This window comes from Anabrus simplex, chromosome 6 (assembly GCF_040414725.1).
Source record: "Anabrus simplex isolate iqAnaSimp1 chromosome 6, ASM4041472v1, whole genome shotgun sequence".
Taxonomy (NCBI): Eukaryota; Metazoa; Arthropoda; class Insecta; order Orthoptera; family Tettigoniidae; genus Anabrus; species Anabrus simplex.
In genome coordinates, this window is record NC_090270.1 from 299,978,675 (window position 1) to 300,003,977 (window position 25,303).

Below are 25,303 nucleotides of genomic sequence, written 5' to 3' on the forward strand. Positions count from 1 at the left end.
AATCAGAAGGAATGCTTTCCCAAAGCTTACATACAATGCATGTCAAACTGAGTGACCTGTAATTTTCAGCTTTATGTCTATCACCCTTTCCTTTATACACAGGGACTACTATAGCAACTCTCCATGCATTTGGTATAGCTCCTTCAACCAAACAATAATCAAATAAGTATTTCAGATATGGTACTATATCCCAACCCATTGCCTTTAGTATGTCCCCAGAAATCTTATCAATTCTAGCTGCTTTTTTAGTTTTCAACTTTTGTATCTTACTGTAAATGTCATTGTTATCATAGGTAAATTTTAATACTTCTTTAGTGTTACTCACATCCTCTATCTGGACATTATCCTTGTAACCAACAATCTTTACATACTGCTGACTGAATACTTCTGCCTTTTGAAGATCCTCACATACACACTCCCCTTGTTCATTAATGATTTCTGGAATGTCCTTCTTTAAACCTGTTTCTGCCTTAAAGTACCTATACATACTCTTCCATTTTTCACTAAAATTTGTATGACCATCAATTATGCTTGCCATCATGTTAACCTTAGCTGACTACTTTGCTAGATTCAATTTCCTAGTAAGTTCCTTCAATTTCTCCTTACTTCCATAACCATTTCTAACTCTATTTCTTTCCAGTCTGCACCTCCTTCTTAGTCTCTTTACTTCTCTGTTATAATATAGTAGATCCTTACCTTTCCTTACCACCTTTAAACGAACAAACCTATTTTCACATTCCTCAACAATTGCTTTAAACCCATCCCAGAGTCTGTTTACATTTTTATTTACTATTTCCCAGCGATCATAGTTACTTTTTAAAAACTCCCTCATGCCTGTTTTATCAGCCATATGGTACTGCCTAATAGTCCTAATTTTAATACCTTCCTTTCTTTCACATTTATTTTTAACTACGACAAAAACAGCTTCGTGATCAGTAATACTTCGGTTTCTCTATAGAGCTCATCTGGTTTTATCAGCACCACATCCAAAATATTCTTCCCTCTAGTTGGTTCCATCACTTTCTGAATCAGGTGCCCTTCCCATATTAACTTATTTGCCATTTGTTGGTCATGCTTCCTGTCGTTTGCATTACCTTCCCAACTGACATTTGGTAAATTGAGATCACCTGTACTATCACATTCCTTTCCATACCATTTCCAACATAGCTGATTATCTTATCAAATAATTCTGAATCAGCGTCAGCGCTACCCTTTCCCGGTCTGTACACTCCAAAGACATCAAGTTGCCTATTATCTTTAGAGAAGAGCAAATTCTTCTTTCGCCAGAATGAATACTCCCCCTCCTACCATTCCTATCCTATCTCTACATACATACTCCAGTTCCATGAGAATATCTCTGCATCCATTATATCATTTCTCAGCCATGATTCAACTCCTATTACAATATCTGGTAAGTATATATCTATTAAATTACTTAATTCGATTCCTTTGTTTACCATGCTTCTATAGTTTAGCACTAACATTTTTATGTCATCCCTACTTGATTTCCAGTTCCCTGTTCGCTTAACACCGCTCTCTAGGTCACCCCGTTTCCCGGAATGTACCTGCCTATAACCCTTCTAAACAAGTTTTCTAACTTATATGTACCACTGCGGTTTAAGTGAAGGTATAGTAACTCTCCATAGTTACCTGTAATTATCGGCTCTTGGACTTAGATGTTAAGACGATCGCTACTGATATTTCCCTTACTTTTTACTGTATCAGAAAGAAGTTAGGGCATAAATATTTGTATGTAATATTCTAAATCAATTTTATCATGAGCAATTTTGCTCTAAAATCAACTGTAAGAGCTAAGATACCACTTGTCCTTAACTTAAATACTAAGTTTCATGAAAATTCCTCAATCTGTTTTCCCATGAAACTGTAACAAACAAACAAACAAAAATTGAGCTGAACCTGACATAGGCTATTATTTGTCCTATCTGTTATAAAACAGGTTAATATTCAAAAAGTACAGACAGAAAGACAATGCTATAATATATATAGATAGTGATGGAGATTTGTCATCAATTATAGTGGGGTGATTTTATAAACAGACATATTAGCATTTAATGTTTTCTTTGTGTTTAGGCATTCCTCTCTACCCTACTTCCCTTCTACACAGATCACAAAATTCTGATATAAAAAATAAGTGACAGGTTAATATTTTAAAAAATACAATCAGATGTACTGTATGTACAGAGCGTTTAAAATGTTGCCAGGATGATCTCCATAGAGTAAGTTCTTGACTGTTGGATTAAAATTTTTACAAGACTACCACTAATATTTCCATTATTTTTCATTGTATCAAAAAAAGTTTATAAGCAATATTCTAACATTTTTTCATGAGCAATTTGCCTGTAAAACCGACCTTAAGAGAGAAACACCGAGTTTTATGTTTCAGCTCCCTCTGAGCCTTCACAGCTGGCAAATTTTTTTTGTACAATATACAGCTAAGATCTTACTTGTCCTTATTCTAATACCAAGTTTTATGAAAATCTACTTAACAAAATTCCTTAAAAGCTGTAGCAGACTAACAGAAAAAACTTCAACTTGAACCTGCCATATGCCGTTATTTATATCTGGTGTAAAAACCAAGTATTAAATTGATATAAAGAAATTACAGACTGAAAGATGACTTTGTGAATAGATAATAATTAAAACTGACTGATAAAATATTGGCCAGCACCGCAGAGTAGAGGTAACATGCTTGCCTCTTACCCGGAGGTCCTGGGTTTTATTCCTGGCTAGAACAGGGATTTTTACTCAGCCTACGTAATTACAATTGAGGAGCAATCTGACGGTGTGATGGCGGCTCCAGTCTAGAGAACTAAGAATAACGGCCGTGAGGAATCGTGCTGACCACACGACACCTTGTAATCTGCAGGCCTTTGGGTTGAGCAGTGGTCAATTGGTAGGCCAAAACCCTTCGGGACTGTTGCGTCATGGGAGGTTGATAAAATATTAAATGCGAGGAACATACAGTACTATGTGCTCATTCCTTTTTTTTTTTTTTCTTTTTGAACAACTATGGTATACAAGACTTCAAAGAATCTGCAATGTGAACACTGATTGTAGTGTGCTGAAAGGTGAATTTTCACAAAGTGACCAAGTAAGATCCAAGTCTACACCTGTAACATCTGTCAATAAAAGAAGGTTACCTTAGAACAAAAATGTTCTGCCACATAATCGCAGAAATTTCACAATGGAAAAAAATAAACCATAAAATGAATGATCACTGCTGTATAGTGCAATGTAGAGTAAGGTAAGTGTCCTTCAATTTTCATGATTTGTAACTGAAATTTTTTTTAAATAATCATTTGGTCTCAGCTACTGTGTACAAACATTTAATTTGATGCCATTTTGATTTTCTCTTTCATTCTGCCATAAACTGGATCCAATTAATTGAAGGAACAAGAATCCACCTGATCGATACTTTCACTTTTATTTAGCCTTAGGCTATTTCAATAGACATTAAATTAAAAGTTCAGAGCATGTTTCGAACGCATTGCATTCATCATCAGCTGCTTACATTTGGCAGAAGTAAAATTAGCTAAGAACAGTCTCACAATTTTCTTAAAACCTTAAAAACAAGTGTTAGTAGTGCGTGTTTTTAAGGTTTTAAGAAAATTGTGAGACTGTTCTTAGCTAATTTTACTTTTGTAAGAATTATTAGTGGGATAAGAATTCTTACATCAAATGTAAGCAGCTGATGATGAATGCAATGCATTCAAAACATGCTCTGAACTTTTAATTTAATGTCTATTGAAATAGCCTAAGGCTAAATAAAAGTGAAAGTATCGATCAGGTGGATTCTTGTTCCTTCAATTAATTGGATCATATAGTCGATACGGATATGAAGTGGATAGTATGTAACATAAACTGGATCTGTGCTGGGCAATCTATGGCTGAGTTTTAATTAATTTTGTTGGGTAAACATCAAATGTGACACTAGAGATCTTTTACAGACTGACATCGAACATCATGAAGTGTCGACTGGATTTCTTTCCATCCTTCAAACATCCAGCTCCGTCTTCTGGGTTTGAACCCACAAATCTTGGGATCTGGAGACCAACACTCTACAACTGATCTACAGAGGAAGATATAGAATACTGTAATAATAATAAAGCATACCACTGAGCTCCTATGCATTGAATATTTTGCTTGTTATATCCTAGGAGTCAAGTCTCATATCCTGAAATTTGTGAGGATTTTAATTTAATGAACAACAAGTAATATATTAAGGAATATTACAGGATATGCTCCTATATGTAGTACCAGTCAATTCTTGCATTTGTGAATATTCTGGTGAAAGAACATGGTGCGTAAAAGAATTCAGAAGAATTTCAATGTTATTCCTAATATAAATAACATCATGGTATGAAATAAACAGTATTTACTTATGTTTTATTACTTTTCTAAATCTTAGAGGAATCCAAGCACTTCAATATTCAGTCCCTTAAATCACCATTTATCATTATCATCATCATCATCTTAGGAAAATTTGATTTTATTAGTTGTTTGGAATAAAATTTAGAAGTTGAATAACAGTAATATTAAAAATAACATTTTCTTGTTGCAAGCACTTTCAAGTTTAACAAGGATTTATTATTAGTGGGATAGGTTTGGGAGAGAGGGAACTGTTGTGTGGCATCAAGAGGGTTAAAAACCAGGCTGGGTTATCTGTTTTAAAGTAGTAGGTAGATACTTTACCTCAATAAGCACACTGTGAACATCCTTTTGCTGCATGAAAAATAGTACAGTATTGTAAAGATATAAAAAGTAGCACCAATGAATTTTATTTTATTAACAAGTAAGCCTTACTTTTCAGTGTTGACTCACTTAATGTATAGTAACTTTAAATCTTTTCAGTCTGTCGAACACTAATTATAACACCTATTATATACCTTTTCAAAAACCACTATTAAATCAAAATCTATTTTTATTATTCATGGAATGGCGTTGATGGCACGGGAAAATACACCGCAAAATGATGTAACTGAAAATTACCAGTAAACTAGCCAATCTATTAAATACTCATTAAACAAACCCTATATAATAATAATAATAATAATAATAATAATAATAATAATAATAATAATAATAATAATAATAACAACAATAATAATAATAATAATACCGGGCGAGTTGGCCATGCGGTTACGGGCGCGCAGCTTGCATCCAGGAGATAGTGGGTTCAAACCCCACTGTCGAGAGCCCTGAAGATGGTTTTCCGTGGTTTCCCATTTTCACACCAGGCAACACCTTAATTAAGGCCACGGCTGTTTCCTTCCCACACCTAGGTCTTTCCTGTCCTATCGTCGCCGTAAGACCTATCTGTGTCGGTGCGATGTAAAGCAAATAGCAAAAAAATATATATAACATTAATAATAAAGCTAAAAGTACAACTCAAAGTGGCCAATGATACAGCCAGAGCATGATGAAATGGAAAGTTGCCAACAGACTGGCCAGCAGGCCTCATGCCAATGACGGAGCATTGCACCACCTTACACTCTTTGTTAGCATAGCACAGAGAGAGGATGCACTACTGGAGCATTTCATTTATATAAGTTCTAACTTGCAAGTATTAAAGGCTATAGAAAGAATTTAAACATAAATGCTCCTAAATTTCTAAACAATTTTCATTAATTTTAAAAATATGTGATTTGACAGAATCTGATTATGATTGTTCAAGAATGTAGCATGTCATTCTTTGTTTAATAGTGAGTTCTTTTACAGGAATGTTATAGATGTTAAAATTAATATCAATCAATCAATCAATCAATCAATCAATCAATCAATCAATCAATCAATCAATCAATCAATCAATCAATCAATCAATCAATCAATCAATCAATCAATCAATCAATCAATCAATCAATCAATCAATCAATCAATCAACCAACCAACCAATCAATCAATCAATCAATCAATCAATCAATCAATCAATCAAAACTGATATGTATTGTATTTAGGACAGTCACCCAGGTGGCAGATTTCCTATCAGTGGTTTACCTAGTCTTTTCTTAAATGATTTCAAAGAAGTTGGAAAATTATCAAACATTTCCCTTGGTAAGTTATTCCAATCTCTAATTCCTCTTCATATAAACAAATATTTGTCCTCTTGAACTCTAAATTTGCATTTTATGATCTCTCATACTTTTAAAAACTCCATTCAAGCTTATTAATCTACTAATGTCATACGCTGCTTTCTTTTGGACCTCCTCTAGTTCTCGTATCAAGTAATCCTGGTGGGGGTCCCATACACTGGAACCATATTCTAATTGGGGTCTTACCAAAGACTTATACATCCTCTGCTTTACATCCTTACTAAAACCCCTGAGACTGATATGTAATAGTAACTTCCAGCTAAGTGAGGAAAGCAATGGAAAACTACCTCACTCCTCATTTCCCTTGGGAGCCTCTTCAATGACGCCTACGGCTCTATGACAGCTGATGGCAGAGCTGTTGGGGATCCAACCAGCATTCGGGCTGAGTACTCAACAACAACAACAACAAAAAAATAAAGCAACAAACATACATAAAATACCTGCATAATCATATGAAGAGATCTGTAAACTTCTCTTGCAATCCCGTTAATCCCCAATGAAGATCTTTCCTTAAATTCACACCTAGCTTCTTACAGTAATCCATTCCATCAACATTGTAATTAAAACTGAGAGGACATTTCCTCTTGGTGAAACTTACAACCTGACTTTTCACCCTGGCTGCTGTCCATTTTACAACATTTTTAAAGTCTTCAGTAACTCACAATCCTGTAAGTTATTTATTACTCTCCACAATATAATATCATCTGCAAAAGGCCTGATTTGTGATGCCATTTTATATACTGTATATAAGGAAACATAAAAAATGAAATGGAATGGCGTATGGCTTTTAGTGCCAGGAGTGTCCGAGGACATGTTCGGCTCGCCAGGTGCAGGCCTTTTGACTTGACATCCACAGGTGACCTGCGCGTCGTGATGAGGATGAAATGGGGATGAAGACAACACATACACCCAGCCCCGTGCCAGGGAAATCCAATGATGGTTAAAATTCCCGACCCTGCCGGGAATCAAACCCAGGATCCCTGTGACCAAAGGCCAGCACGCTAACCAGGAAACATAAAGGCCCAATAATACTGCCTTCCATAACATCCCTCTTATTCATTACATCTAAAACTCTAATTTTCTGACTACAGTTTTCTAGAAATAATCAACAGTGATACAGTCCATTTGTCCTCCTGAATTGTTGAGCTTGGTAGCTCAGGCAGTAGAGCGCTAGCCTCCTGAACAGATTTGATCCTGGCTCAGTCTGGTGGCATTTGAAGGTGCTCAAATACACCAGTTCATGTCTATAGATTTACCGGCACATAAAAGAACTCCTACAGGACAAAATTCCTGCACGTCGATGACTCTGAAAACTGTAAAAGTAGTCAGTGGGACATAAAATGAATAACAATAAATCCTCCTTTATCTAATCTGCTAGGTCTCACTGGAATCCTGCGATTTAAGCCTCAATGAAATTACTTTCCTAAATTTCTACCGAACTAGTCATTATCATCGCCGCCGCCACCACCACCACCACCACCACCACCACCACCACCACCACCACCATCATCATCATTTCCCTTTCTGCAGCTGACATCAGGTGGGGACAAATATGGTTCCCCTCCACTTCCTTCTGTCTCTCCACCATTCCCCATCCAACACTGTATTCCAGTACAGGTTCCATTAGCCTATGCTGTTTTTTCAGAGTGTCCATCCATCGTAATCTTGGTCCTGCTCATTCTTTCTTCCCTGTCATCTGTCTTTCCAGCGCTTTTCTTGGCAATCTTTCCTCTTTCATCCGCTTGACATGTCCAAACCATCTAAATTTGGTTTGTTCAAGTTTATTGTTTAGATTTTGCAAATTTAGCTCTTTTCACATGTCTTCATTTCTCACTCTACCCCACCTTGTCTTCTGTAGCATACTGCTCAGAAATTTTATTTCAGCTGCCTGTACTCTACTCTCATTTCTCTGAGTCTTTATCCAGGTTTCTCCTGTATATGTTGTTATAGGTAAGTAATATCCCTCGTACATTAGGCCCACTTGTTTAGCCTTTATTGGTACATCTGTATTCCATATTAATTTCCATACCTGGTGGTAGAAGGAACTCTCCAATTGTATCCTTCTACTAATTTCCATTCCAGTATTCCATTTTCTGTCAGTTCATTTCCAAAATATTTGAAGTGTTCTACTATTTACAGTTCCTTGTCTCCAATTTTGATATCTCCTTTTACTTTTTTACTTCCTTGTCTTGTTCATCCCCACAATGATCCCCAATCCCCACCATTCAATCCTTCTATTCAGTACATTCAGCTGTTGTTGTACCTCCTCCTTATATTCTCCCTAGATCACAATATCATCTGCAAATATCATTAAATTCATTCTTCCCCCTCTATAATCTTCCCTTGCTACTTTTATGATGTCATCCATCACCATTAAGAACAATAAAGGTAACAGCACTCTCCCTTGTTTTAGTCCACTGTCAATTCCAAATCATTCACATTTACCCACTGTTGTCTTCACACAGCTGGAACAGTTATCATATACTGTTTTTATCATTGTTATTTACTCCTTGCCAATGGCCTTGTGTGTCAGGCTTTCCCAGACTTTTGTTCTGGAGATGCTGTTGTATGCCTTTTCTAAATCTATTATATAGTTATTACTATATTGTTCCCATATACCAGCTCTTTTCCATGATCTGTCTCAGAATGAAAATGGGTTCCACTGTTGATCTTCCACTTCTGAATCCAAATTGTTCCTCTTGTATCTGACTATCAACTTTTTCTGTAATTCTTCTTTCCAGTATCCTTTCTATTAACTTGGCAACATAGGAGATGATGGCGATTCCTCAGTGGTTGCAGCACATCTCATCATTCTCCTTTCTTGAATATTGGTATTATAACCTCCTTTTCCCAATCTTTGGGCACTTTTTTCTCTCTCTGTACACACTTGAGTATACTATTAGTCCACTGGAGTCCCGCTGGTCCTGCAGTTTTGATCATTTTTATGGTTACCTACTTCATCTATTCCCAGCTCTGTCACTGTAGTATCTGATTCCTACTCTGTTATTTCTTCTATCCTGCCGCCTGGACACCTTCTCCACATGTCTGGTTTCTAACGATCAGCAGTTCACTGAAATATTTTTTCTATCTGTTCACTACCTCTTCCGGTTTTGTTAGTATCACTCATCCTTTATTCTTCACAAACGCTGTGTTCATCATATCATTCATACAGTTTCTTATAATTCCAAATAATAATTTTTTTCCCCACAGTTCAAATCTTCCTTTACTTTCTGGGTGAATGTTTCTGAACTTTTCTTCAGCTATTACTTTTTTTTTTTTTTTTGCTAATGGCTTTATGTCGTACCGACACAGATAGGTCTTATGGCGACGATGGGACAGGAAGGAGCTAGGAGTGGGAAGGAAGCGGCCGTGGTCTTAATTAAGGTACAGCCCCAGCATTTTCCTGGTGTGAAAAAGGGAAACCATGGAAAACCATCTTCAGGGCTGCCGACAGTGGGGTTCGAACCCACTATCTCCCGAATACTGGACACTGGCCGCAATTAAGTGACTGCAGCTATCGAGCTCAGTGTTATTACTTTTTGCAAACTCTTCTTGCTTCTGTATATTTCACTCTACGCTCTTCAGTCTTGTGTGTTTTCCATCCCTTCAAATTTTCTTCTTTTCCTTTACTGTATCTTTCACTTTATCATTCCACCATGTTGTCTCTTTCTCTCTTATCTTTTCTGATGTTCTGCCACATGTTTTCTCTGCACATGTTACAAATGCACTCTTAAAATTATTCCATTCTATCAAATTAGTAATTTTGCAAATGTGCCTAATATAATCAGAAAGAATGCTTTCCCAGAACTTACGTTCAACACATGTCAAGCTGACTGGCCTGTAATTATCCACTTTCTGTTCATCACCCCCTTTCTTTGTTCACTGGCACAACAATAACATCTCTCCATTCATTTGGTTTAGCACCTTCATGAAAACAGTAATCAAATATACTTCAGATATGGTACTATATCCCAACCCACTGCCTTTAGAATATCCCTAGAAGTCTTATTAATTCCAGCTGCTATTTCAATTTTGAACCTTTGTATCTGTTTATAAGTATATTTATTATCATTCGTAAATTTCAGTACTTCTCTGTCACCTCCTCTAATTGGACATAATAATCCTTATGTTCAAATGTCATTACATACTGCTACTAAATACTTATACCTTATGTAAACTCTTACATATACTGTACATTCCCCTTCTTCATTAATGATTACTGGAATGTCCTTCCTGGAACCTGTTTCTGCCTTAAAATACCTATACCTACTCTTCTGTTTTTCAATAAGTCTCATATGACTGCTAATTATGCTTGCTATCATGTTGTCCTTAGCTAACATTTTTGTTAAATTCAATTTTCCAGCAAGTTCCTTCAAACTTTCCTTGCTTCTACAACTATTTCTACTGCTATTTCTTTCCAATTAACATCTTCTTCTTAATCATTGTATTTCTTTGTTACAATATAGTGGGTCTTTACCACCTTTAAAGTAGACTACTTACATGTTTTCACACTCCGCAACAATTGCTTTAAACCCATCCCATAGGCTTTTTACATTTTTATTTACCATTTTCCACTGATCATAATTACTTTTTTTAAACTCCTTCATGTCTCTCTTATCGACCGTATGGTACTGTTTAATAGTCCTACTATAATAACCAACCTTTGTTTCTACCATATTTATTCTTAAAATGTTGGCTGCCGCCTGACACACATGTGCGTCATTGTATACGATGTAAAACATTATAAATTTATTAAGCGAAGACCGGTTCCGACTCCCTTGGAGTCATCATCAGTTCTTGTAGATAATTAAATCAATGGGAATCTGATAACAATCATCATGAAGATTGACTACATACATCTCAATAGGTTGTCATAAAATATGATGACAAATTATGTATACAATGACATGAAACACTTGGCACTTTAAGAAAGATCTTGGATCTGGGTTAAAAATACTGTTGTGTGTTTGAAGAACATGAAACAGACTTGTCGATCTTGTTACAATCTACTTGAAAATATATGAACTAGTCAATGTTTATGTCAATGTGTATATTTCAACTAGTTCATGTATTTTCAAGTAGATTGAAACAAGACCAACAAGTCTGTTCCGTGTTCCACAAACACACAGCAGTATTTTTAAACCAGAACCAAGAACTTGCTTAATGTGCCAAGTGTATCATGTCATTGTGTACATAATTTGTCATCATGTTTTATGACAACCTACTGATATGTTTTTAGGCATTTGCCATTGTGTGTATAATTTTATCATGATGTTTTAAGTCAACCTATTGAGATGTATGTAGGCAATCCTCGTGATTGTTATCAGATTCCCATTGATTTAATTATCTACAAGAACTGATGATGACTCCAAGGGAGTCAAAACCGGTCTTTGCTTAATAAATTTAAAATATTTTATATTGTGTTGAATGGTGGAACATCCTTCAAACTCTATTATATTAGTTATACGTCAACACGGAAATGAAAATCATAACCTATGATTGTATATGATCCGGTTTTGGATTGGCACAGTGATTGGGCTTTGTTCTTCTGTAATGGCACTTAGACTGAGGTTCGAGTTGTATGTGTTTGGGTTATTGGTTTGTGACCTGTTGATTTCAAACATTGTGTAATAATGGATGAATGTGGCAATGGCAATTCTACTGGTCCTTCAAATTCCAAAACATATAGTTAATGCAAATGGCAAATCAATGAGGAAGTGATGCAAATTGCGCTACAAAAAGGGGAAAGAACTGACTCTACTTATTATTGTTCTCAGTTCTCTGAAAATCCTGCACTTTGCTTAGAGCCTTACTTTAGGATTTGGCACTAGTGCTATACATGATGTGACTGACTACAATACTATTCACTACTGCATCAAAAGAATGATTATTACATAACTATGTAACATTTGTTTTAATAACACACACATTGATGACGCACACGTGCATCTACCAGCACCTAGGATATTATATCGTTCTTCAGTGCCAACGATGCGCATGTGCATCATCAATGATTTGTTATGTGTATGTGTAAAAAGTTCACTTGTAATGTTAAGACTACCATCCACTACCTTCTAACTAATAGAATAAAAGGAAGAAAACATCGGCTCATGGGGTGATTTATAGTTTAATTAAGACGGCAGTGAATGTGTTAACTACCGACTAAAGCAGCTATGTGATCATTTATACCATCTATTACTTCAGTTTCCCTATAGAGATCATCTGGTTTTATCAGTACGACATCTAGAATATTCTTTGCCTTGTTGGTTCCATCACTTTTTGATTCAGTTGCCCTTCCCAGATAAACTCATTTACCATTTGTTGGTTATGTTTACTGTCTCCCAATTAACATTTGGTAAACTGAGAAAACACTTAACAATCATGTTCCTTTCTGTTATTTTCCACATACCTGAGTTCAAATAATTCTGCGTCAGCATCAACCCTTCCAGGTAAGTACACCCAAAAACATCAAGTTGCCTATTATCTTTAGAGATGAGCTTTACACCTAGAATTTAATGTTTCACATGATTTCTGCGCTCTCATCACCACTCCTCAGTCCACATCATTTCCCTGAATGTACCTCCCTATAAATCTTCAAAGGAAACCACCTAACTTATACATACCATTGTAGTTCAAGTGAAGGCCATCTAAAAGTAAATCCTCATCTCCTACCCACCCATTAAGATCTACAAATCTCAATCCTATTTTGCCATGTACCCACTCCACAGTTTCCTTTAAATCCCTGATCACTCTCCATTCAGTATCCTTCATACACAGTATCCCACTGGTAATAATATCTGCTCCCTTAAACTTTCTCCCACTCTATTATCCTTACAGGATGTGATAAAGCAACAAATGAATGAGGCTATTTCCACCGGTGACAGTTCTACTACTGTGGCTGAAGAAGTTCCACAGAATATGTATTTTATTTTATTTATTTTACATCTTCCCAATCAGAATTCCTTTGCAAAATCTTATTGAATTTGGCCCTGAAGACTTTGCATATCTCCAGGAATTTCATCCAGGCCAGTTTCTATATTTCACACCATCTCCACTGCCCCCACTAGCAGCACTCCAGCTACAATGTGATAGAGGTGTTTGGCCATGTGACCATGGGCGTGCATTCTGACTAAATTTAGCAGAACACTACGTCTGCCACCTGTTCTAACGATCATAATTGGCCTGTTATTCTTTGCCAATCAATAAGATATATTGCAGAAAAATAAAATGAAATAACATAGAATTTTAAAAATAATAACATTTTAGGTGCTTAAATTGAGGAAAGCAACGGGAAACTACCTCATTCCTCATTTCCCCAGTACGCCTCTTCAGTGATGCCTAGGCCATCTAGGACAGCTGATGGCAGAGCTGTTGAGGATCCAACCAGCCTTAGGGCTGAAGACTGAACATACATACAGGTGCTTAAATAAGCATTTTATCATAAAATACAATGACCAAATAGGCATTTATAGGCACTAACAAATGTATTTTATTCTTCGGATTTGAACCAAAACGGATTTACAATTTAACTCTATATGCTAAGCAGTTATTCGAACAATGAGGCATTTTTGGAAATATCCTCAGCTTAGTGATGAATCATGCTTAAGCTTCGACCACAGTGATCATCGAATAATAATAATAATAATAATAATAATAATAATAATAATAATAATAATAATAATAATAATAATAATAATACACAACAGCGATCTGTACCAGCATATGGAGAGGATAACGGACACGATTCGGAAAAGGAGGATTTTTTTTTAATGGCCATATAGCACGCATGAGCACACAGAGACAGACCAATAGGATCTTTTCCTACTTTCTTAACAAGAAAACCAAGGGACCCTGGTTTATCGAAGTTGAAAAAGACCTTCAAGAAATAGGAATCACACTCAAAGACATCCAGAAATGTGCTCCTCTCCAGAAAAAGCTCCAGGGATACAAGAGGTTCCAAGAAAGGCCAAAGTTGAAAACAGGCAAGAAGTGGACTGATGAAAGAAAGGAGGCTCACAGAACGAGAATGCGTGAATACTGGGGAAGAATTAAATCTCAAGGATGCAACCGGTTGAAATAACGTGGTCCGCAGCAGGCCGAAACGAAGAAAGAATAATAATAATAATAATAATAATAATAATAATAATAATAATAATGATGTTAATTGCTTTACGTTCCACTAACTATTTTTACAGTTTTCGGAGACATAATGCTGACGCATTTGAGCACCTTCAAATACCACTGGACTGAGCCAAGTTGGGGTCGGAAGGCCAGGATCTCAACCATCTGAGCCACTCAATCTGGCCAAGAACTTGTTCATCTATAATTAATTACCAGAGACTTTTTAATAAATGCCATACAGATACCAATGCTATTAAAATGTTCATGAAATAAGTAATTATACATAAACGAACAGTAACATTACCTGGCAGTACACGCCAAAGTCTGGTGATGTCTCCAGGTCAGTTTCAACTGTAGTAACTTCAAACTGAAAACCCAAATAGTCGATGGGAATTTTATCTTTACGTGCATAGTTCTGAAGTACCCCAGTAAGGAAGGACTGAGTGAAGAAGAAACCCGAGATCCAGAACACAACTGGAGCTCCATTGTCAGCCCAGTCTTGTAGAAATTTGATCCTGTAGAAACAAATCATCAAATCAATTGAAAAATACTACGTTTAAAAAAAAAATGAATTTGTTGTTCTTGTTTGGGTCATCAGTCCATAGACTAGTTAATGGGAATTTCATCTTTACATGGTGTTAATTGTATGAAAAAATCGTAATAGAATTTTTAGGTGGAAATCATGTGCACTTTTGGTTTCCTTTTACAGATTTTACTTCTGATCCAACATTCAACACGTTAGCTACATTCTACTGCCACATTGCCTTTTCAACCAGCTTGTCAACAAACCCATATTCTCAACAATCTTATCATATCAAATGAGATGGTCCATAGAGGTCCAATATAAACATCGTACATTAACCTTCAATGACAACCTCGTACTTCTGCATCAAAGTGAACCACAACATCACCATATGCTATTGACTTTTAACTTACGTAAACAAATTATCACAAATTATCTGAATGGAAAATTCTAAGTTCCCATGGAGGGAATTGCTAGGCGGGCAATAATTCCCTTGTGGAGATTTATCTCCCGTATGCAGTTATCAGACTGTGCCTCTTATAATGGGCTTCTGATAAGTTCACCTGCATACACCCCAGCATCAGTGGGTAGGGTCTGACACATCCCACTCTGATGAGTCTAGCGTCAGACCTAAGACGAAACGCTGGTTAATAGAGCAAATGCCTGAAAAGCCTTACATCTGATCTGAACAGTATAAATTCAGAAAGGTGAGATTAATAACTGACTTAATATTTACCCTGTATCAATGAATGGAAAAATACTACAAATACAACTGAGACTTGTGGTTAGCCTTTCTGATTTTCAAGAAAGCATTTGATGCTGTGAACAGAGAAAAGGTGTAGGAAACACTGAAGAAAATTAAAATACAGGATGACATGATATACAGGATCAAGATTTTGTGTGAAGATACCACACAGCAAAGTCAAAACACCTGTAAGAATGGCTGAAACCTTTGACATAAAATCTGGGTTAAGACAGGGTGGTGTTTTGTCTCCTCTTTTCATCACTGTGATGAATGAGATTCAGAAAAAAATACACCCAACCATTGGAGTCAAAAAAATGAAAACTATCTTGTTTGCTGATGTCACATGTGTGTAGGGACACTCTAAAGAAGACCTTCAAGTACAAACACACACCTGGACAGAAGCTGCTAAAGAATATGGACTCATCTTTAGACAAGAAAAAAATGAGGTTATGGTCATGAAAAGTTATGGACAACTAATGGCACACTTTGAAATGGAGGAGAAACAGCTCCAGAAGACTCATCAATTCAAATATCTTGGAAGTGTTATCTCTGATACTGGTTCTATAGGCGAGGAAATTACTTGAAACGCCGGAAAGCCATCCATCTAATTTTTGATCTGAATTCAGACCCTACAGAATAGTTAAAGACCTAGTCTGGAACAAAAAAATACCAATAAAATGTAAGAGAGTCATATATGAAACATATTACATACCAATCTTGACATGTGGTTGCAAACTATGGACCATGAGAAGTAAAGATATCAGCAGAATTCAGACAGCAGATATGAGATTTGTTCGTAACATGATCAGTAAGACAAGGAGGGGTTAGAGTCCATGATGAGGAAATCCAAAAGCAAGCTCAAGTTGTAAGACTACAAGACAGAATAACATCTCATCTTCTGAGAGGGTATGGACATATGTGACGCATGGATGCTAAAAGATTACCGAAACAAATGTATGATCTAAAACTCGGAAACAAAAGACCAAGAGGGCATACAAGACACAAGTCAAGACCAAGATCAAGGTATAAGGACACTGTGAAAACTGACAACGAACAGCAAGGACACACCTTGGAAAGCATCAAAGAGGGAGAGAGGTTCAGAGACCAGAACTGGTGAAGAAAAAGAAGCCTTGTTCACTGATCCATTGCTAAAGATGGAATGATATGGGGTATGCATGCGTACGTACGTATGTATGTATGTAATAATTTTATAATATGTTTTATTAAGATAATGATCTCATACACATATACAAGTGTGTTGTTCACTTACCTTGCTATGAGATCGGTTACATAACTTCCTAAGGGTTTCAGAGAGGGGTAGGACTTGGCGGCCCATAGCTGGGGCACTTTACCAACCAAAAGACTGTAGTGTACCTCCTCCAAGTCCAGTGACATGAGCACCAAACCTTTCACAGCTTTCTGCACATTGACGAGTGAGTCCTTTACCACTTCAATTAAATTATTGAATCGAACTACTTCCTGAAACATAAGGCAACAATTGATAGCAACAGATAAGGACAAGAATATGTCATCTCTATCTTTAAATTCATACCACAGAGCATTAAAGCTAAACATAAGTTGCATCATAAGTGGATTTATAATCTAAAACTGGGAGGTTTTAACCCTGATCACTTGCGAAGTTAGAAAACATCAAAGAATGGTATATTTCTAGTAGTAACTGGTGTATTTATGCCAACACCACAGTGACATATTAGATATGCTTTCTATGACCTCTATGTCAGTGTATTTTATCACATGAAGATGCATCAGGAAGTCATTAGGCTGTCAACAGGCATATTTCAAAACACCTGCACGTCTTGTTAGATAAAATCTACTATGGGAGTGATGGCGTCAGGTTCTGCTCACGCTGTTTACACTGCAACAATCACAGTCTGGTGTCAGTTGAAGTTAGTCTCTACTACGCTGTGTTACAATCTGTTTCTAGTTAGATTTTCCTTATGATTATATCATAAAGTGTTTATGGCTGTGTTCTGTTGAATGTAGCTTCTGATCCATGTTGTGTGTGGTAGGCAAGTCCACACAATTTTAGCTCAAATGATGTGTTGCTTCCATCCTTGCATAACGATTATTATGATGCGACCGGAGGCTACATAGATATCACTCGATATGGCCGGGGTGAAAGAAGGACAAAAACGGTTATTGATTATTTTTTGATTGAGAAAATAAATTTAAACAGTTAATGGATGTAACAGCACAACCAGGTGAGTCGTTTGCTGGAGACCACAGAGTAGTGCAGTGGCGTATGCTGGGATCAAGACATGGGCTACCACTGGACTTAGGTTACCCCTTTTCGATGGTTGGTTTAGTGAATGTCAAGCCTTCAGCATTTTGAGCTGCAGTCAATAGCCAACGAAGAAGCCTGTTGTCTTGCGAAGGCTGCTTCATAAGCTACAGTCCTGGCCTCTGCTACTGCCAATGCTCAACTCCTGATCAGTGGAGATGGTAGCCTAAGGTTTAGCAAATTAAAGTCCGGTTTTGTGGCTAAATGGCCAGAACGCTTGCTTTTGGTCCGATGGCCATGGATCAATTTTCAGAATCAACCCCCACATATTGTTAATTCCCCTGGCTTGGGGACTGGGTTTTTATGATGTTTTTGCCATTCATTTTATCATCATTAGGACACCACCAACCCCATACAGATGCCATGCACCATTATTATTATTATTATTGTTATTGCTTGTGGGTTACTGTAGTCACGTCCTAGTTCGTGAACCATGGGCAACGGCTGAGTGGCCTCGTAAGTGGTCCTGAGTGTCGGGATACCAGTTGCTATGGAATGGGAGTAGGCATCTCGGACATATTCTGAGTCGTGGCCCTCCTTGTGCTTAGGCGGCTAGGACTATACAATCCACTGGTGGTCCATAACCTGTTGGAGGAGAGATCCTCACTTGGACTATGTGGAAGTAGGGTAGCATCCTGCTTCATGAATTTACCGAGCTCAGAACATTTTAAGCAAGCCTCGGACCTATGGGAGTAACGGAGTCCCACTCCCATTTGACAGGCGAGGGACTCCTTGGAAACAACTTGGCGAATGAAATGGAATTCCATGGGGAGCTATCAATATTAATGGGGCTTATGGAAGAAAGAAAGTAGAACTGGCAGAGTCAGCAAAGAGGATGCATCTGAATGTGCTAGGAGTAAGTGATATTCGGGTAAGGGGAGATAACGAGGAAGAGATAGGAGATTATAAAGTGTACTTGACGGGTGTTACTAAGGGAAGGGCAGAGTCTGGGGTAGGGTTCTTTATCAGGAATACAATTGCATGCAACATAGTTTCTGTTAGGCATGTAAATTAGCGAATGATGTGGGAAGATTTGTCATTTGAAGGAATTAGGACTAGAATTGTGTCCGTGTATTCACCATGTGAGGGTGCAGATGAGGATGAAGTTGACAAGTTTTATGAAGCATTGAGTAACATCGTGGTCAGGGTCAACAGCAAGGATAGAATAGTGCTAATGGGCGATTTCAATGCGAGAGTTGGGAATAGAACTGAAGGATACGAAAGGGTGATTGGTAAATGTGGAGAAGATATGGAAGCTAATGGGAATGGGAAGCATTTGCGGACTTCTGTGCTAGTATGGGTTTAGCTGTTACGAATACATTCTTCAAACATAAGGCTATTCACCGCTATACATGGGAGGCTAGGGGTACAGATCCATAATAGACTATATCTTAACAGACTTCGAATTCAGGAAATCTGTTAGGAATGTACAAGTTTTCCAGGGATTTTTCGATGATACAGACCACTATCTGATCTGTAGTGATCTAAGTATCTCTAGGCCTAGGGTAGAGAAAGTGAAATCTGTCTGCAAACAAATATGGGTAGAAAATCTCCAGGACGAGAAAATTTGACAGAAGTACATGGATATGATTAGTGAGAAGTTTCGAACAGTAGACAGTAAGCAGGTTCAGGATATAGAAAGTGAATGGGTGGCATACAGGGATGCTGTAGTAGAAACAAGAAGGGAATGCCTAGGAACAACTGTGTGTAAAGATGGGAAAAGGCGAACATCTTGGTGGAATGATGAAGAGAGAGCAGCTTGTAAACATAAAAAGAAAGCTTATCAGATATGGCTCCAAACAAGGGCCGAGGCAGACAGGGATTTGTATGTAGATGAAAGAAACAGAGCGAAACAAATAGTTGTTGAATCCAAAAAGAAGTCATGGGAAGATTTTGGTAACAACCTGGAAAGGCTAGGTCAAGCAGCAGGGAAACCTTTCTGGACAATAATAAAGAATCTTAGGAAGGGAGGGAAAAAGTAAATGAACAGTGTTTTGAGTAATTCAAGTGAACTCATAATAGATCCCAGGGAATCACTGGAGAGGTGGAGGGAATATTTTGAACATCTTCTCAATGTAAAAGGAAATCATCCTGGTGGTGTTGAGAACAGCCAAGCTCATGGGAAGGAGGAAAATGATATTGGTGAAATTACGCTTGAGGAAGTGGAAAGGATGGTAAATAAACTTTTCTTTCATAAAGCAGCAGGAATAGATGAAATTAGACCTGAAATGGTGAAGTATAGTGGGAAGGCAGGGATGAAATGGCTTCATAGAACAGTAAAATTAGCACGGAGTGTTGGTAAGGTACCTTCAGATTGGGCAAACGTAGTAATTGCATCTATCTATAAGCAAGGGAACAGGAAGGATTGCAACAACTATCGAGGTATCTCACTGATTAGTATACCAGGCAAAGTATTCACTGGCATCTTGGAAGGGAGGGTGTGATCAGTTGTTGAGAGGAAGTTGGATGAAAACCAGTGTGGTTTCAGACCACAGAGAGGCTGTCATAATCAGATTTTCAGTATGCGCCAGGTAATTGAAAAATGCTACGAGAGGAATAGGCAGTTGTGTTTATGTTTCGTAGATCTAGAGAAAGCTAATGACAGGGTACCAAGGGAAAAGATGCTCGCCATACTGGGGGACTATGGAATTAAAGGTAGAGTATTAAAAGCAATCAAAGGCATTTATGTTGACTGTGACGTGAAAATGGGAACTAATATTTATTTGGCATAAAGGAATTGCAACATGAAAACATCTACGAGTATTTATATATTTATTTATTTGGCATGTCTACTTGTGTATCGAGACGTTACTTAATATTATCACCCATTGTTTGAAATTACAGTTGATTGGTGCGATCGACAATGTAAATTTTTTTTCTGCAAGTTGCCTTGTGGCGCTGAGCTACGATCTTCCCATTCGTTCAATAAGAAAATTGATTGTGCGCGCATGCGCATAGCTCTTGCTTCTTCGGGTGAGTGTGCTCGCCGCTGTCAGTCCTTGAGCCGAGCTTCACCATGGCGGACGTTTCCCATATCGTGAAGAAGACCGTTAAGATGATAGAACTTGTCATTGGACAAGTCCTTGATCCCGGAATCACCTAGGTGTTAAAAAGGGTTTACCTACAGATTGCTGTTTGCTCTGTTAACCATATATTGGGTTATGAGTGTGAATGTAAGTGAACTGAGAATTAGCAGGTCGCCTAGGAACTGCATTTGTAAGTAGTCAACTTTTATATCTGCATTTAGCTGACGATTACAGATCGACATTGTCTATCTCCATCCTGACATCGCTTTGTGTATATTAAATTCTACATTTAACAGAACTTGAAGCCTCATCATGTGAATTGTGTTAGTGAAGTGTGCCACAAATATATTATTTAGTGAGCGGATTACTGCTTGTCATAAGGTATCCAATATTGAAGTGCACACTGACATTGTTTCATGATATTTGGACATATAACAATTCTTCCTTGTAAAGGACTATAGCTGAGGAAAATTATTTTAAAACCAAGGAATTATTAACTGTTAAAACGAATATCCAAGTAACTGGAATTTATTTAATTTCATTATTGTGGGCATATTTAAGGTACTTGTGTTTTATACATTGAATTAATCATTTTATCGGCAGATATTAATTTTAGGATAGATTAAGATAATACATTTTGTTCATGTTGTTTCTATGATATGTTCTCCTAGTTGTCACATAATCTTATATTAGGGTAATTATTTGCAATTAAATTTTGTTTGCCGGCGTAAAGTTCATTGTCAGTTAAGCAATTAGTCTATTGTTGTGAACTAGTTACTGCCTCTCTTATCTCACAATCTTGATAGTGGTGCTGGGCGATAGATAGTGACGTCCCTCTTATCTTTTGTCGATTGTTACCCATTATGTTCTGTTGTGTGCTGACCTAATGTGTTAATATTTGACATTTTTGTGCCTCACTTTTATATATGTGGTTTAACAACCTTATTTTGGTCTGTTCATCTGTTTGGGATTTATTTAGATTTGCGATGTCTCTCCCAAGTACCGGTGTCATGATTTTGGGATTTTAGGGGGAGTACACCTTTAAACTGATTACTTCAGTATTTGGTAAACAAGTATGATTTGGTGAGATTCTGTTTTGACTGCACTGGGTGTGTAAGAGGTACATAAGCCTTTAGATTATACATTTCAAGGTTAATATTTAAGAATTATACCTCCTGACAAGTTTGCGCTTTTCATCATCATCATCATCATCATCATCATCATCATCATCATCATCATCATCATTATTATTATTATTATTATTATTTGGGTCGACCCAATTTATTTGCACCTAACTTATTTAATATTTAGTGATCATATTAGAAATGATTTACATTATGAAGATACCTGCCTTTAAGGCGTGGTACATTTGTTTGAGTGTAATTATTATTATTTTCAGTTTTAATTTAAATTAAATATTTCACCCCTATTTCTATATGTCTTTAATTTGGTAGTTAGTAGCTTTGACCTGGCAACCTGTCAACGTTAATGTAAGACCCTGGCCTTTTTTCTTCATGTTTTTGCCCTCCACGCTACTGCTACTGCTACTGCCCTTACGGTAAATATTGTGTTTGTTTTCATTTTGATGTTTGTGCATTTGCATTGTGTTGTTTTGTGTACTCTTGGTAAGGTTGCATTGACAATTGGGCTCCAGTGAGAATTGATGGTAGAATGAGTTCTTGGTTCAGGGTACTTACAGGGGTTAGACCTTTGCTGTTCGTAGTTTACATGGATCATCTGCTGAAAGGTATAAAATGGCAGGGAGGGATTCAGTTAGGTGGAAATGTAGTAAGCAGTCTGGCCTATGCTGACAACTTGGTCTTAATGGCAGATTGTGCCGAAAGCCTGCAGTCTAATATCTTGGAACTTGAAAGTAGGTGCAATGAGTATGGTGTGAAATTTAGCCTCTCGCAGACTAAATCGATGTCAGTAGGTAAGAAATTCAACAGAATCGAATGTCAGATTGGTGATACAAAGCTAGAACAGGTCGATAATTTCAAGTATTTAGGTTGTGCGTTCTCCCAGGATGGTAATATAATAAGTGAGATTGAATCAAGGTGTCGTAAAGCTAAAGCAGTGAGCTCGCAATTGCGATCAACAGTATTCTGTAAGAAGAAAGTGAGCTCCCAGACGAAACTATCTTTACATCGGTCTGTTTTCAGACCAACTTTGCTTTACGGGAGCAAAAGCTGGGTGGACTCACGATATCTTATTCATAAGTTAGAAGTAACAGACATCAAAGTAGCAAGAATTATTGCTGGTACAAACAGGTGGGAACAATGGCAGAAGGGTACTCAGAATGAGGAGATAAAGGCTAATTTAGGAATGAACTCGATGGATGAAGCTGTACGCATAAACCGGCTTCGGTGGTGGGGTCATGTGAGGCGAATGGAGGAGGATAGGTTACCTAGGAGAATAATGGACTCTGCTATGGAGGGTAAGAGAAGTAGAGGTAGACCAAAACGACGATGGTTAGACTCGGTTTTTAATGATTTAAAGATAAGAGGTATAGAACTAAATGAGGCCACAACACTAGTTGCAAATCAAGGATTGTGGCGACATTTAGTAAATTCACAGAGGCTTGCAGACTGAACGTGGAAAGGCATAACAGTCTATAATGATAATGAATGAATGAATGAATTATTATTATTAAATACAAATGTTGAATTTTACAGCTATTGTACCCATCATTCACAGGTTAATTAACTTCCTCCGGAGATCAGTGGTGCTGTCCGACCCATAATCACGAGTTCGATTCCAACCAACAAAAGAGAACATGAAAGATTGCATTCCATTTTAGCAGATCTACCTATAAGAGAAAACTATATTACTCCTATAACAGTATCCCTGCAGTGTTTTCCTAGAAGGCTGTAGAAGTAAACGGCATGAAATAACAGCACTCTGTTATCTATATGATTAAGTCAGAAGTATGAGGTGAGGAAGTACATACTATGAGTAACGCATGGTTGATAGCAGTGGCGATCTGACAGACCAAAGCCTAGCACACCTATCCGCCCCGATCCCCGCTCCTATCCGGTATATAGCAGCAAGCCGTGAGGGTCAAATAGAGGGGAGGTGAACAAGAGTCTGGGTTGCGATATCAGTTTCCGATGCCTTGCTCTCAGAAATACGTGCGGCGTTTTTTCTCACTGGTTTCAAGTTTTGTAAATGGAACAATGTGTCAAATGCTTACATTATTATGTGCTTTAGACTTCCATCATTCTCAATTGAGGTTTGGTCTTCACCAATAGCCTTTGTAGCCCTCGGTATACACCGTGGAGTAGTGGTAGCAAAACTGTGAGAGTAAAAGAAATAAGACAAAAGAAAATAAAAGTATGGAAATTAAAAGATAAAAGAACTCAGGAGGAATTAAAGCAGCACATTCCTAAATTAGAAATAGAAAGTGTAGAAGAAGAATGGACCAAATTTAAAAACACATTTGTAAGCTGTGCAGAGAAGATTTGTGGAAGAACTTCGACGAGAGTGAAGGGAAAGGAGACACGTTGATGAAATGAAAAGCTGAAGCAGATTGTTAAACAGAAGAAGAAAGCATGACCAGAATGGAATAGAGATAGGAAATAAGAAGTAAGAATAAGTATCAGGAAATTAAAAGTAAGTGTAAAAAAGTGGTAAATGAGGAAAAGAAAAAATGTTGGGAGAGATTCACACAAGAGTTGGAAAAGGATGTAAATGGTGGAAAAAGGATGTTGTATAGGTTGATAAAAAATAAGAGAAAAAATCTACACAAAAAAGCAAAGGAGGGGAATGGAAATGTAATAACAGACCCAGAGGAGAAAAAGAATAGGTGGAAAGACTATTTTGATAAACTCCTGAATGTGAGAAATGATGCAGAAGAGAGTGTAGTAGTAAATGAGGATGATCCAGAAATGGAGAGTGATACTGCCATGGCAGAGGTGGAAATGACTGTTAAACAAATGAAAACCAGGAAAGCAGCAGGGATGGATGAAATATGTGTGGAAATGGTAAAGGCAGCAGGACCTATTGGTCTACATTTTTTACATAGGCTGCTAAGGTGTATATGGAGGAAAAAGCAAGTATCTGATGATCGGTGTGAATGTGCAATAATAATTTCATGTGGCTATTTCTAACCGGGTGCAGCCCTTGTACGGCAGACCCTCCGATGATGTTGGGCGGCATCTGCCATGTGTAAGTAACTGCGTATTATTGTGGTGAAGGATAGTGTTATGTGTGGTGTGTGAGTTACAGGGAGTTACAGCACAAACACCCAGTCCCTGACCCAAGGAAATGAACCATTTAAGGTTAAAATCTCCAACCCGGCCGGGAATCAAACCCGGGATCCTCTGGACCAAAGGCTAGCACGCTAACCATTTAGCCATGGAGCCGGGCAAAAAACTCATGTCCTCATACTGAGGTGGTGCAGAACCACATACCAGCCCTCCTACCATTCTTAAATTTCTGGCAGTAGCGGGAATCGAACCCGGGACTCCGAGGATG

At 37.5% G+C, this 25,303-nt stretch overlaps 1 protein-coding gene across 1 annotated transcript in view; it reads right to left on the minus strand.

Moving 5' to 3' along the window:
- Positions 1-25,303, minus strand: part of Dnah3 (dynein heavy chain 3, axonemal) — a 912,075-nt gene that overhangs the window by 21,991 nt on the left and 864,781 nt on the right. The window contains exons 65-66 of the mRNA XM_068228454.1: positions 16,770-16,978; positions 14,536-14,746 (exon numbers count right to left, since the gene is read on the minus strand). Of these exons, the coding sequence (XP_068084555.1) occupies positions 14,536-14,746; positions 16,770-16,978 (420 nt within the window). The remainder of the gene's footprint in view (positions 1-14,535; positions 14,747-16,769; positions 16,979-25,303) is intronic.